This window comes from Camelus dromedarius, chromosome 12, assembly GCF_036321535.1.
Source record: "Camelus dromedarius isolate mCamDro1 chromosome 12, mCamDro1.pat, whole genome shotgun sequence".
In the NCBI taxonomy this organism is placed as follows: Eukaryota; Metazoa; Chordata; class Mammalia; order Artiodactyla; family Camelidae; genus Camelus; species Camelus dromedarius.
In genome coordinates, this window is record NC_087447.1 from 13,415,311 (window position 1) to 13,430,015 (window position 14,705).

The 14,705-nt window shown below is 37.3% G+C and overlaps 2 protein-coding genes across 2 annotated transcripts; both read left to right on the forward strand.

Annotated features, from left to right (window-relative positions):
• Window positions 1-372: 372 nt before the first annotated feature.
• Window positions 373-1,386, forward strand: LOC105103487 (olfactory receptor 4C3D). Its single transcript, XM_010997083.3, has one exon. It carries the CDS (start codon window positions 460-462, stop codon window positions 1,384-1,386), a length of 927 nt encoding a protein of 308 aa, XP_010995385.2. The 5' UTR covers window positions 373-459.
• A 7,386-nt stretch (window positions 1,387-8,772) lies between these two features.
• On the forward strand, window positions 8,773-9,699 carry LOC105103479 (olfactory receptor 4C3D). The gene has a single exon (XM_010997076.3). It carries the CDS (start codon window positions 8,773-8,775, stop codon window positions 9,697-9,699), a length of 927 nt encoding a protein of 308 aa, XP_010995378.2.
• Window positions 9,700-14,705: the final 5,006 nt, after the last annotated feature.

The following is a 14,705-nucleotide window of genomic DNA, read 5'->3' on the forward strand; positions in this document are numbered from 1 at the left end:
TGGAAGAGGAAATAATTCTTACCTGTGTGCAGCACCTCTGAGCTTACAAGATCCATCTGAGAATAATAGTCTATAACTTCACAGACACAGAGGAGGGCTCAGAACCACGGGACACAGAGGTGATGTAGCAGAGTCACATGGAGCTGGAGCCAGAGTGAGAATCCAGATCTTATGTAGATAGCCCAGGGTTCTCTCAGTAAATTACTCACCAAATGTTGCCCTATAGATGTTTTACGGGTGACAGGTGCTAGGTGTCTGAAGAGATGGAAACATCATGGAGGAAGTAAGAGAGAACTGAAACAAGCACTGAGGCAGGAGTGTCAAGGACACACTCCACAGGTACAGTGACTGCTCTGTTTTTATACAAAGATATTCGGGCCATGATCCTTTCATGATTAATGGGTATCACTCCTTACTCTATGTAGGTAATTCAGGCCCCAGGAAGGTGTTACTTGCTGAATGGATCTCCTCACACCTCCCAACAATGTGACTGAATTTGTTCTCTTGGGACTCACGCAGAATCCACACTTGCAGAAAATACTCTTCATTGTCTTTTTGCTCGTTTTCCTATTTACGATGCTGGCCAGCCTGCTCATGGTCATCACCATCTCCCTCAGCCCTGCACTTTCAGCTCCCATGTACTTCTTTCTCACCTACTTGGCCTTCATAGATGCCTCCTTCACCTCTGTCACAACTCCTAAAATGCTCATTGACCTGCTGCACCAGAAGAAAACCATCTCCTGGGGTGGCTGCATGACGCAGCTCTTTTTGGAACATTTCCTGGGAGCATCAGAAGTCATAGTCCTCACTGTCATGGCTTATGACCGCTATGTGGCCATCTGCAAGCCTCTGCACTACACGACCATCATGCGACAGGGGCTCTGCCAGCTCCTGGTGGTGGTGGCCTGGCTTGGGGGGATCCTACATGCCACTGTGCAGATGGTTTTTGCATTTGACTTGACCTTCTGTGGTCCCAATGTCATTGACCACTTCATGTGTGATTTCTTCTCACTGTTGAAACTTGCCTGCAGCGACACCTACAGGCCTGGAGTGGTGGTGGCAGCCAACAGTGGGGGCATGTGCTTACTCATTTTTTCCATGCTACTCATCTCCTACATAGTCGTCCTGCGCTCCCTGAAGTCCCATGGCTCTGCGGGACGGCGCAAGGCCCTCTCTACCTGCGGCTCCCACTTTACAGTAGTGGTGCTCTCTTTTGTCCCTTCTATCTTCACCTACACGCGTCCTGTGGCCACTTATCCTGTGGACAAGTTTTTGGCTGTGTTCTTTGGAATCCTCATTCCCATGTTAAACCCTATCATTTACACAGTGAGAAACACAGAGGTGAAGAATGCCATGAGGAGTCTGTTGAAGAGGAGAGTAACTTAGGCTGTTCATGATGCCAAGAAAATGATGATTTATATATATATATGGAGGGTCATACCTGTAGTAATTTGTGCCAGAATAGTTCCTTGAGAACTGAATATTTCTTACTGTTTTCATATATAATGCAGATATGCATAAACCACATATACAGGTAGTATATTTGTGGTATTAATATTTTAGAGAGGGAGGTGAGAAAGGGAATGGAATGTCTAAAAAAGCAAATTTCTGGGACAATCAGAAAAGAAAGATTTAGGAATACTGTCCTAAATTCATGTCTAAATGATTAGATAAGAGAATAAATTAACTATAGAATGTTAGCAAATGTCATCCAAGCACAGGGGTTGGCCCATCACCTGTGAGGATCATATTCAGTTTAATTAGGAGGCTCTTCTTAGGAGACATACCAGAGTGTATGGCAAACAAAGTGAAGCATGTCATAAATTGATATTTTAACTATTGAAAGTGAAAAAAGAATGAAGACTATAACCCCAAACATTTCTAAATCAGAAGCATGTCATTTGAGAATATTAATTTTTATACAGTGATAAAAATAATTTAACTCTTGTTTTTTCTGGCTGGGGAACATTTACAAATCCTTTATAATGTCAACTGTCCTGCTGTTAGATTTGACAAAGTGTTAATAAGTCTTAAAAGATGTAGAGAGCCCCAGATGAGGTGATAGAAAAACTCAGTTCTGGTACTAGCTAGGTGGCCAAGAACAAGTCCTATTGACTTTTCTTCATCTATACTATCAAGCAGAAAATTGTGTGGCCATTCTTCTATCGAAGAACAGAGCTTAGTTGTTGAACAAATAATTCAAGTGTTAATACTGTGATCTGGTTTTGTGCTGGTGGATCACCAAAATGGATCATCGCAAGGATGGATGGAGATTTATTTAGTCTGGATTCATGAGAGGCTAAGTCTTTGGGGCATGAGTGCTTTAAAAAACCTCATATTCTGATTTTTATCCCCATTACATGGAAAGTTCTTATATTATCTCAAAGTCTTTGCAAATACAATACTATTCACCAAATAATACCAAGAATTTGAGTTTATCAGATCTTATATAATTTATTCCTCCACTTTTGGATGCTGCTATATACTGAGGATTTGTGTCCCTCTTCAAAATCATAAATTAAATCCTTTATAATGTGATGGTATTTGGAGGAGAGCCCTTTGAGAAATGATTAGGTCATGAAGGTGTAGTCCTCATGAATGGGCCTAATGCCTTTATAAAGAGACCCCATGAGGTCACTTGACCTCTCTGCCATGTGAGGACCCGGCAAATAAGTGGCTGCCTGTGAACTAGGGAGGAGACCTTACCAAATATGGAATCTGCTGGCACATTAATCTTGAACTTCTGAGCCTCCAGACCTATGAAATATAAATGTTTATATTTTAAGCCACCCAATGTATGGCTTTCTGTATTAGTAGCCCATATGGATCAAGACAGAAATTTAATTTTCAAATTTGTGTAGTTATTTAAAGTCTTTGTTAGTTGTCAGTGTTGATTGGTCTGTAATCTACCTGAAGTCAGGGGAAGTTACTTGCCTTTGTGTTCTCTGTTTCTTGCACACTATATGGGACATAGAATCCACTGTATAGACATTGTCCATTATTTGAATTCTTGATCTAATGTAGCGTGAATTTTTTCTGTTAAATTTTGATGAACTCTTTCTACTTTAAATATATAAATATACATATACATACATACATACATATATATACACATATATACACATATATTTATATAGTAAAAATATTTACTCTGGTATTTGCTACAAATATTTTCTTTATTATGTTATTTATTTCATAATTATGAGTGGTTTTATATAAATATGTTATTTTAATATTCTTTTACTTTTTGATGTGTTTTATTACTTGGAAAATCCATAATCCCATGATATATTAATTTTAATCATTTTTTAAAAAGTAACTTTACAAACATTTTATTTTTATTTAACCCACTTGAAGTTTACTTTTGTTTATGATGGGGAAACATCTAAGTGCAAACAGATAAAGTATCTACCAACATAATTATTGATTTGGTAACAATTTGAAAATTTTCTACTTAGTATGTCAGGTTTTATACCATCAAGAAAATTCAAGTTTGGGAAACTTTCTCCTCCTCCTTCCCATCCTTCCTCTCTTCCCCTAAACTTTAGGGTCATTTTGTAAAGTTTCATAAAACTACATGTGGAATGCCATGACTCTACATATTTATTTTGAGGAGAACGACATGTTTTAATATCTTGTTTTCCCATTCTAAATAAGACATATATTGTGAAAGATTTATTGATGTCTCAATAAAAATTTATAATCATCTCTGTGGAGTGTAAATAAAACTTGCCTTATGATTTCTTATTTAAAAAGAGGAATCTGTTATTTACATTTGATTCACATTTTCATTGAGCTGGTCAGAAAGGGCTTAATGTCTTTTTCTGGCATGAGTTACAGCACAATCCTCAAAGCCATGGACATATTGTTAGCGAATAGAGATACATCCAAATTGGAAAGCCCAGAAAACCTAAGATTTGTTGTCCACCAGTTGAGAAAGAATTCTCAGCAGAGGTAGAGGGACAAACTGAAAAGTTACTTTATTGCTAGGAAAAAGAAGGAGAAAAAATAAAAGCTGTCAAGTGGGGAGCAGTCAGCCAGGTAGCCTGTTAAGACAGCTCCAGCCCAAAAATAGGTCACAGGGTCTTTTCTTGAAAGGCTCTGTCATCATTATCTTCAGTTTGCTGGTACCAGTCATCTTCTATTATCAGCTCTTTCCTCCCATGGAGCTCAGCCTTAAAACAGAAACTTCAGTGGAAAAAGAGAACAAAGAAAGAGATACCAGGGTGTATCCTTGGCATTGACGCAGCAGTTGTGGAACATAAATGTCTTGTTGTGTGGCTGTGTCCTTGAGATCAAGGATTCAGCTGTGAGATAAGAGAAGATGTCTTGTTTTTCAATAGCCTGGCACTTTCTTCCCCTTGTTGATAAGCAGCTAGTGTCAGTAAGCCTGTCTGATTACATCTCTCTTAATAAAAGTATCCAAAAATACACAAGCATGTATCCCACCACACACTCAGGTCTGGATCCAACCTCATGTGAATCTCTATGACCACGTGTATGTGTACATTCAATGAAATGTAGGTCTATACCCAATAGCATGTATGTGTCTGAATGTGAACACACTGGTTCAGTATATGATGACACATGGATCAATATTTGATGAGCAACATGAACGCATTTGTATATGTACATGCCTATGTATTTGATGTGATCACACACAGCATGCATCTGTCTACACACAGGGCTGTATATTGCCATTTGCTTGTCTGTATCTGACCATGCATGAATTTAGTCAGGACTTGTCTGAATAATTCTTCTGTTTCTTATGGCGTGCACTGAGGCCATGCCCTGGCATTCATCTGATTCCTGGACTTTAAGGAGAGTCCAAGATGCACTTATATGCATGGTGCCTTGACAGGGATAACTACAAGACTGGGCTTTTCTTGGTCTCTTTCTTATACATGTAGATGTAGGGTAATGTAGACAATGTCTCCCCATTGAGGTTGTCAGACTTGCAAAATGGCAGCTCAGGGCTCCCAGGTAGAGGAGGCAAAGCTCTCAGACCAGTTAAGTCTCATCTCATCCTGACATAAGATTGAAGTCCAGGATATCAAGTTTTAAATTCAGACTAATTTTATATCAAAGAATACAATCAAAGAATGAAAAGGTAACTTATGGATTGGGATAAAATATTTGTAAATCACATATTTCATAATGAATTAATATCTAAAATATATAAAGAACTTCTACAACTAAATTAAAATAAAAAACTTGATTTAAAATTGGGCAAAGCACCCGAACAGATACTTTTCCCAAAGAAGACATGCAAGTGTCCAATAGGAACATGAGAATTTGCACAACATTACTAATCAACAGGGAAAAGCAAGTGAAAACCACAATGACATGTCACCTCACACTTGTTAGAATGGTTATATGAATTATGTAGCAGACAACACATTTTAATGATGACGTGGAGAGAATGGAACCCTACTATACTTTGGTGGGAATATAAATTTATTCAGCCATTATGGAGATTTCTCAAGATATTAAAAATAAAACTGCTGTATGATTCAGCAATCCTATGTGTGTGTGCATATCCAAAATATGAAATCAGGTATCTGAAGAGATGTCTGTACCCTCACTTTCATTGCAACATTAATTACAAAATGAAACCATGACAGAAATAAATGTATTCTACCATCTCTGAATATAATTGAAGAATGGAATTACTTTCAATACCATGCTAGTCTAATTCTAGAATTGACGCAAGATATAACTACTATGAAAAAGTACTGTAGACTTTACCTGATGTGAAGTGTCAATATTATAACATGATTCATAATTGTCATTTATGTGCATATGGAAATAATATTTAAAATTATGATTTGCATGAATGGTAGATTGATTAAAAAGCAAAGTATTATAATAAAACATTTAAACAGATAGTCACCCACTTCAATGATTAATTTAGGTAATAGCAAATATTCAGAATTAATATAAAGCTCATTGGTTTCAATTGCTTAAATTCATAAATGGCCAACCAATATTTTTTTCTGTCATAGTATTTTTTCTTGATGTAGACTTAAGGAAGAGTTCAAAATTGAAGATGAATGCTGTAAGTTCTCCTCTGAAGTGCAGTTAAGTTACATGAAATAATTGGATTGTTGGCAAGATCTCCTAGTGGAGGTGAAATGCCCCTGAGGTCCAATCAACCACAGCTACTAAGCTTCACTGAACTGGCCTAGAAACAGGAGATGTGGTAGCACTTTTAAGACTCAAGAGAAAGGCCTTATCCAAAGGTACTACTTATAAATCAGCAAAGTCACACTGTAGATGAGCTAGTTGGCATCTTTAATCTTATATCTTTACTGCTTTCTTGGTGAACAAACAGCTGCCTCGGGCCCTGGCCATGGAGCTGTGTCAGACAAGTTCATAGGTAAGATTTTTTTTCCCCAGGAAATCATAATTTCATAGACTCTCAAGATTAAATGGCCCTTACAAATTATAGCATCACCCCTCATCACCCCCAATCTGAGATTTCAGTCCCTCTTCAGCAGGCAAGACATTAAGAAAAAATGACTCAACTACAATACTACCAACTTAGAAGTAAAAATATTTGGGGTATTTTTTTCTAATTGTTATATATTTAAATTAGAAGAATAATATAATTAGTTAGAATTAAATTAGAATAACTATATAACTCAAATTTCCATCCACAATTTTCCCCACTTTATAAAATACATCAAATTTTCCTATGACATTGCACCACTTTCAAAAACATCTCTTTTAGAAACTATGCATGTGTCAAAGAGATGCACTGGACTTTAATTATCCATTTCTGCAATGAGGAACATCCCATGTCATTTCTAAATTTTCCACACCTCTTAATAATTATGTTGAACATATTTGTAAATGAAGACTTTTAGCTTCTATAATATTTTCATTTAGAATTTAACCCTATAAAGAACACTGTGATGCCAAAGAAAAAAGGAAAAATAATATTTATTTCTTCATAGTTATTTCTAAATCACATTTACTAATTATGTATAATTCTTACTTTATGTAAAATCTTCTCTTTTCTGATCTGCTGGGGAGTCAGCCACAGAGGAAAGGAATACAATGAAGCTGCTGCACTTTGTTTCCACATACGTATAAATTTTTCATACTGTTTAATTAAAAAATAAAGCTCTTTATTCATTTATCTTTGAAAGGAAAATACACATTTTTTGTACAACACATTGTATTATACTTATGTTTTTTCTTTGGGAAATTTACGTCCCCAAATTCCCTTATTCCATTACTAATACAGTATCTTGTAACCAGGAATGATGGACGATGGATGCTATGGGAAGATGGAAGAAGAAGGCATGAGAATGCCTGTGGCAGAAGCATAAAGGAGTGGGAAGTTCATTCACATCATGGAGGGATGAGTTGCTGCTGTTCGGTAATTAAATTGCAGGGAAGGGATTACCAAAGGCACTTCCAGGGACACTTTTTATAACTGTATGGGAACACACATACATTAATATACACAATCAGTGTACAATAAAGATTTGTTGAATGAGTGAACTTGTAATAGGTCCTTATACTAACAGACTTCATGTGTGTTTGTGTTGTGTGTCTATATATGTTTATGTGTATAGTCCATACCTACCTCTCTATCTTATCTAGCAAACTATTACTTTTTGTTGTCTATATTAAATTTTACTTTTAGAACTTTGAAAATAAGGATTTCTTTGCTTAGCAGATACTCACAAACTGAACATTTATGCAATACGTTTTTATCCAAGTCTACTGAAGCTGTAAGTTTATTGAATATGACTGTTAACATATATGTGGAACAGAATTTGAAAAATAAAAATATGGATTAAAAAGCCCTATGATTATCTTGAAAATAAAATTGCCTAATAACATATTCATTCTTACAGGCAATTAATATTTTCATATTGTCTCATAAAGTATGCCAAAAAATATTAACCTGATATGCAGCTTCCTTTCAAGCATTTGCTTAGGATTCTTATAAAGTGGACAGTAATGATAAACAGAGCAGAAGGACGAGAACACTTGAATTCCTGGTAGGTTTATGCCCTCTAGGGGAGCAGGCATATTCTCCCCCATGGAGAACGGCAATTTACCAAGCACTTACTCATCACCTAACAGGTTTCAGGCAGTGCAGACATTAGGCCAGGCACTTTGGTAGGTGCACTGAGGAAACACACTTGAATAGCTGGTGTGTTCCAGTAGGTACCAGGGAGAGCGTGTTGCCAACTACTTACATATATTTCCCTAAACTGCCTGCTTATGGGAGATATGCATTCATGGTGTCTTTCCTCCCAAAGTTAGAGCTGAGGGTTCAAATGTGAATTTTCACTGAAGAGGAAATACCTCTTACTTGTGTGCTGCACCTCTCAGCTTACAAGATCCATCTGAGAATTACAGTTTGTAACCTCGTAAACACAGAGAAAGGCTCCGAACCATAGGACACAGAGGTGATGTAGCAGAGTCACATGGAGCTGGAGCCAGCGTGAGAATCCAGATCTTATGTAGATAGCCCAGGATTTTCTCAGTAAATTACTCATCAAATGTTGCCCTATAGATGTTTTACAGGTGACAGGTACTAGGTGTCTGAAGAGATGGAAACATCATGGAGGACGTAAGAGAGAACTGAAACAAGCACTGAGGCAGGGGTGTCAAGGACACGCTCCACAGGTACAGTGGCTGCTCTAGTTTTGTATCAAGATACTCAGACCACAATCCTTCCATGATTAATGGGAATCAGTTCTTATTCTTTGTAGGTAATTCAGGCCCTAGGAAGGTGTTACTTGATGAATGGATCTCCTCACGCCTCCCAACAATGTGACTGAATTTGTTCTCCTGGGACTCACGCAGAATCCACACTTGCAGAAAATACTCTTCATTGTCTTTTTGCTCATTTTCCTATTTACGATGCTGGCCAACCTGCTCATGGTCATCACCATCTCCCTCAGCCCTGCACTTTCAGCTCCCATGTACTTCTTCCTCACCTACTTGGCCTTCATAGATGCCCTCTTCAGTTCTGTCACAACTCCTAAAATGCTCATTGACCTACTGTACCAGAGGGGAACCATCTCCTGGGGTGGCTGCATGATGCAGCTCTTTGTGGAACATTTCATGGCAGCATCAGAGGTCATAGTCCTCACTGTCATGGCTTATGACCACTATGTGGCCATCTGCAAGCCTCTGCACTACACAACCATCATGCGACAGGGGCTCTGTCAGCTCCTGGTGGTGGTGGCCTGGCTTGGGGGAATCCTACATGCCACTGTGCAGATGGTTTTTGCATTTGACTTGACCTTCTGTGGTCCCAATGTCATTGACCACTTCAGGTGTGATTTCTTCTCACTGTTGAAACTTGCCTGCAGCGACACCTACAGGCTTGGAGTGGTGGTAGCAGCCAACAGTGGGGGCATGTGCTTACTCATTTTTTCCATGCTACTCATCTCCTACATAGTCGTCCTGCGCTCCCTGAAGTCCCACGGCTCTGAAGGACGGCGCAAGGCCCTCTCTACCTGTGGCTCCCACTTTACAGTAGTGGTGCTCTATTTTGCCCCTTGTATTTTCACCTACACGCGTCCTGTGGCCACCTACCCTGTAGACAAGTTGGTGACTATGTTCTTTGCAATATTCACTCCCATGTTAAACCCTATCATTTACACAGTGAGAAACACAGAGGTGAAGAATGCCATGAGGAGTTTGTTGAAGAGGAGAGTAACTTAGGCTGTTCATGATGACAAGAAACTGATGATTTATATACACGTGAGGATTATACATGTTGTAAATTGTGCAGGAAAGCAAAGAAATTTTGCAGATCATTGACAGATAAAAAAGGTCCATAAACTAGTGTTTGTCAATCATTTAATATTGGCTAGTCATTTTTTAGATGTTTTGATAATTTGTAATATACTTTACCAAGGCTTCAATGTTCAGAATTAAAGCTTCAGAATAGTCAATGAAGAGAACAACCATAAACACCTAGTATGATGAATATAGTTGAATATGTGTTTTTCTCTAGATTCTTTGTTCTACTTTACAAAATTCTTCAGGTATATTATTTGGATGGAGTTCGCCTTTCCTTAGGAATTAAATATCAGAAGTTTTTCTAGTTTTGCTTAGCCTGTGGTGATCAATTAAGGGATAGAAGTTCTTATTCTCGTTCTTAGATACTTGATGAAAGGACATTTGCATGAAGGAATCACTGCTTATTTTGTATGTGTGTGTATGCTATGAATTTACCAAAAGTAAAAAGGGAGATACCTGCAAAAGAAGGAAAAGATAATTCACTATCTACCGCCAATTCTTTTTTGGCAAAAAAACAAGTCTGAAATTTTGAGATTACTTTTAGTTTGCTCCTTTTTCTTAAATATCCTATGGCTCCCAGTTTTCATGAATATAAAGGAAATGTTTTAATTTTACATAGCAAGACTGGAGGAGCCAATTGAAACAGAGATAATCATTCTTTTACCAAAATTCAACAGAATAGCCTATGGTTAGGTTCCAAAAGTAATGACCTATGAGTCTGATACACTTGTTTGCATTACATTAACACTTTATTATCTATCAGGCAGAGTCACTTCAGTTGATTCATCCACGGACTCAACTGGTTATTCCATGATCATTATCTCCAATTTACAGGGAAGTAAATTGAACCCAGGAGAGGTTTACTAATTTACTTGCCTCACATCATGCATGGCCACCCTATCTAGTGTGTCAGGGACTGTCACACTGAAATGCACCTTCCTTTCACAAATTTCAACTATCAGATTCCAACACAGGTCTTTAAAACTCAGTCTTACTCTCTTTCAATTGGAACACAATTGTTTGTGGTACGTTTAGGTCTATAGATTAAAAAATTATACGGAATCTTAATTTAAAAACTTTGTCCTTCAAGAAGATGGTGTCAGATTTGCTGTAGCCTTGCCTCACATGTAGCTGTCCATTTCAGCACTACACATTTTTTTCCTCTCTTTGAAAGTTTGAGTTATGCCATTTCACTTTCACAAAAGACCAATATCAGTATGACGTCATATGTCTTCTTTTAAAGAAGAATCACCTTCAGACTTCTTTCAGTTACTGAAAATAAGTACTAAAGTACTAATATTGGTCTTCATTAAAAAAAAGTGGCTAAAGTGAACTTTCAGAAAGTGGGGTAACTGCACTGCTCCTCTATGTGCGTGGAGAATACCAGGTCATTCTACTTTGTTACATAACTCTTTATAAAACAAAGCTTCTCTGCTACACCACTCTTGCACGTGTAGTTCTCACAGAAACTCCTTTCTCAAACTCAATGATCAAATGGAGCTATTTCTTCCATAATTTGACCATGCAGTAAAGCCAGAGCATGGTACTGGGGTGACTGTTTACTAAGGTGGGTATGGCTGTCTCCAATTCATAAGAGACAGAACCTTTTCCCAGCACCTCATCTATTTATATGGTCATATTTGAAATTGCTGGTGAGAATTAAACACTTCAGCATAATCTAAACTAAACGATGTGTGGTTCACTTTGTTGTATGATTATTAGATAGAAGATGAGAGTAAATCAGGGCTAAGGATAGAAAAAGTGTTGGTTAAACGTTATTTCCATTCTAAGGCCAAATGGAGAATTTGAAGAGGGAAACTAAAGCCAGTGATTGTGTCTTAGGGGCTATCCCAAGGGCTCAGTGGAGGGGTGAGAGGATTAATTAGGCACAAATTATAAACTGTCAGTAGCAAACTTGGAAGGTGCAAGAACTGAAGGAGGAAATACAAGGCAGTCTGGTGGTCTTAGTGGATAAAGTCTCACTGGTTGGTGAGTAAGGTTAAAGCTTGTTAAGATGTTCCCTTCAATTCATCATCAATAGTCTCTCCTGAGGACAGAGTATCACCTGATTATTTCTGATACTTAAAATAACAAATAAAGGATAGATTATGTTTCTTCTAAAAATTAATGACATAAATAAAGTTTGGCTCTAGTGTGTTACAAATATGTTGGTTTAATCTGGATTTTCAATTCAGTGAAATTATCAAGAATTTAGAAAGGGAAATGAGCTAACTGTTGTTAAAGGCCAGCCATGAAGCATAGATTTTGAGAAGTTCTTTATATACTTTAACTTTCTTAATGTAGCAACGTGTATTATTAGAGAGGAATTTACTCCATTTCATAAAAGAAGAAAATGAGACTCAGTGGACTTAAGCCATGATATGTTGTCTTTAGACTCTGCCTATCTATTCTCCCCACTCCACTCCTTGTTTTATTGATGTGAAAACACCAAAACACAGATCTGAACATTGGCCACATTGTGGAGACTGTCATTGAGGCATTATTATTTTTGGGGTGATGTAGTGACTTCTCTTTAGGTCTTTGCTGATCGTCATTTCCTAAGTTATTTATTTAGCAAGCATATTATGGTTATGAAAACATAATGGAGAGTAAGAACACCATCTTCAGCATCAAGAGATGGGTTTTATTTCAGATTGTACCATCATTTTTTTTTCCATAACCTTAAACACCCTCCCCTATTTCTACAAGTAGTTTATTTGGGTAAGTTGGAAGGTGTTTCCACGTTCTGTGATTTTGCCTGAGCCAATATGTTTGTTGCCATAAATATAGTTTTTTTTTTTTCTACTTCAATTGGAGGTAAAACTGGAAGAGTTATGAGACCACAGTCCACCTCCCAAAACTTTTCTGTTTCTGGTAAACAACTTCAGAGATGTTCTTCTGTGATAAAATTGTCTCTGGATTAGACTAACACAGCATGAACTCTGCTCTTGTGTGCTTTGTTATATTGAGAACATGTTCCTCTACTTAGGGAAATGTCATCAAAACACTTTGGCAGATATCTTGTTTTTGTGAAATTAGTCCCTGAACATATCATGGTTAATCCATTCCTCACCTAATTTCTGATCAACTGTGGTAAAATCTGTATAAAATTTCTTCTGTTTCTTTCTGATTTACTCTTCAAGTTTGAGAACCTGTATTGTTCTCTCTTCAGGGTTTACAACACTCTGGCCTTGGATTTGTATTCTGGGTACAGACTTTCCTGGTATAGCTCCAGAAACTCCTTTTTTGAAAAATTATTTTCCTGGACGGTCCTCACTGCTTTACACCTATCTCTGTTCTCCTTCCAAGTCTTGCCTCTCTAGGGCTTGGGGAGCTAGACTAGGCAGAGGTTGGGTTTCTAAAGCAATCTCTCTGCCCAAAACTGTAGCTATTCAAGTAGAGGCTGGAAGACCACTTAATGGGCCATTGTGAAGGGATGTCAAGCTTTTATGAGGTTGGAATGATGACTGTCTGTACATGTTAATTCTCTGATCTGACTCTGGCTTTCGTTACAGAGTTGACAGACAAATTCAGGTTGAAAGACATTTTCATGATGACACTTCAGGAAAATCCATATTCCCCATAGTTCTATAGATAGTTTCAGGCCCTCATTCATACAATCTTTGGCATCTAACATCACAAGTGTTATTTTGGCACTATAATAATAAAGTGTCTAGTCAAACCAGGTTTACTCATGTGGTTTCAGTTTTCTTAAACTCTTTCCCTTCATGACACGTGCTGCTCACAGTCACCACATTCTTTGGAGCCAATCCAGAGTTATGTACAATTTTTTTCTTATTATTAATTCAAGCATATTGGAACATGGTGATTTAGTGTGGTTCTGTATAGGAATATTCATAAGTTGAATTGGACTGAATCTATTTTTTAAATAATCTCAAATATCAATTGTGTTTATTTTAGTAGGTAATTGTAATAGGTCTTACAATAGGTGGCAGCATGAGTATCATGACACTTGAGTCACAAAACTATAAATGAAACATAAGAATCCTGGCCCAGAATTTAGCGGCCTGGCTTCTTATTTCCCCACCACAAATGGTGTTCATATTTTCCTGCCGTAATGTAAACTTGCTGTAAATTGTGAATATTGATGCTTATTTTTTTCTATTCCATAGGAATATTATGAGATTTAATTTAAATAGTTGAAAGAAATGCATTCTACCATCTCTGAATGTAACTGAAGGATGAAATTATTTTCATCATTGTCATTACCATGTCATCTCAATTCCAGAACGAGACAAGATCCAACTACTTTGAAAATTGCTGTGAACTTTATTAGGCGTAAAGTACTAATATTATAATAAGGTTCATAATTGTCACTTAATGTACGTCTGAAAACAATATTTAAAGCTGTGATTAGTGTTAATTGTAGATAATTGAAATATAGAATACATTCATGAAAATGTTTAAATCAGATAGTTACCCACCCAAATTATTAATTCATATAATAGTTAATATTGAGCCTCCGTATTATACACATTTGTTATCAATACATAAACTCAGAAGTGGTAAAATTATTTTTTTTCTTTAATCATGGTGTTTTGTCTTCATGTAGACTTAATGAGGAGTTCAAAATTAAAGACGAGTGCTATAGGAGTTCTATTGTGAAGTTCTCGTGTTGCTGGCAAGATCTCCTAATGATGGTGAAATGCCCCTGAGGTCCAATCAGCCACAGCTGAGAAACTTCACCAAACTGGCCTGCAAGCAGGAAGTGTGGTAGCACTTTTAAGGCTCAAGAGAAATACTTTATCCAAAGGTAAATCAGCAAAGACACTGATTGTAGCTGAGCTAGTTGGCATTTTTCGTCTTACAACTTTCTTTCTTTCTTGGTGAACTAACGCTGCCTGGGACCCTGGCCATGGAGCTACGTCAGACAACTTCATAGGTAAGGTTTCCTTTTCCCCTGA

What these genes read in the sequence shown, in the direction of transcription:
- LOC105103487 (XM_010997083.3), top strand. Translation starts at nt 460, where the DNA reads ATGGATCTCCTCACACCTCCCAACAATGTGACTGAATTTGTTCTCTTG.
- LOC105103479 (XM_010997076.3), top strand. Translation starts at nt 8,773, where the DNA reads ATGGATCTCCTCACGCCTCCCAACAATGTGACTGAATTTGTTCTCCTG.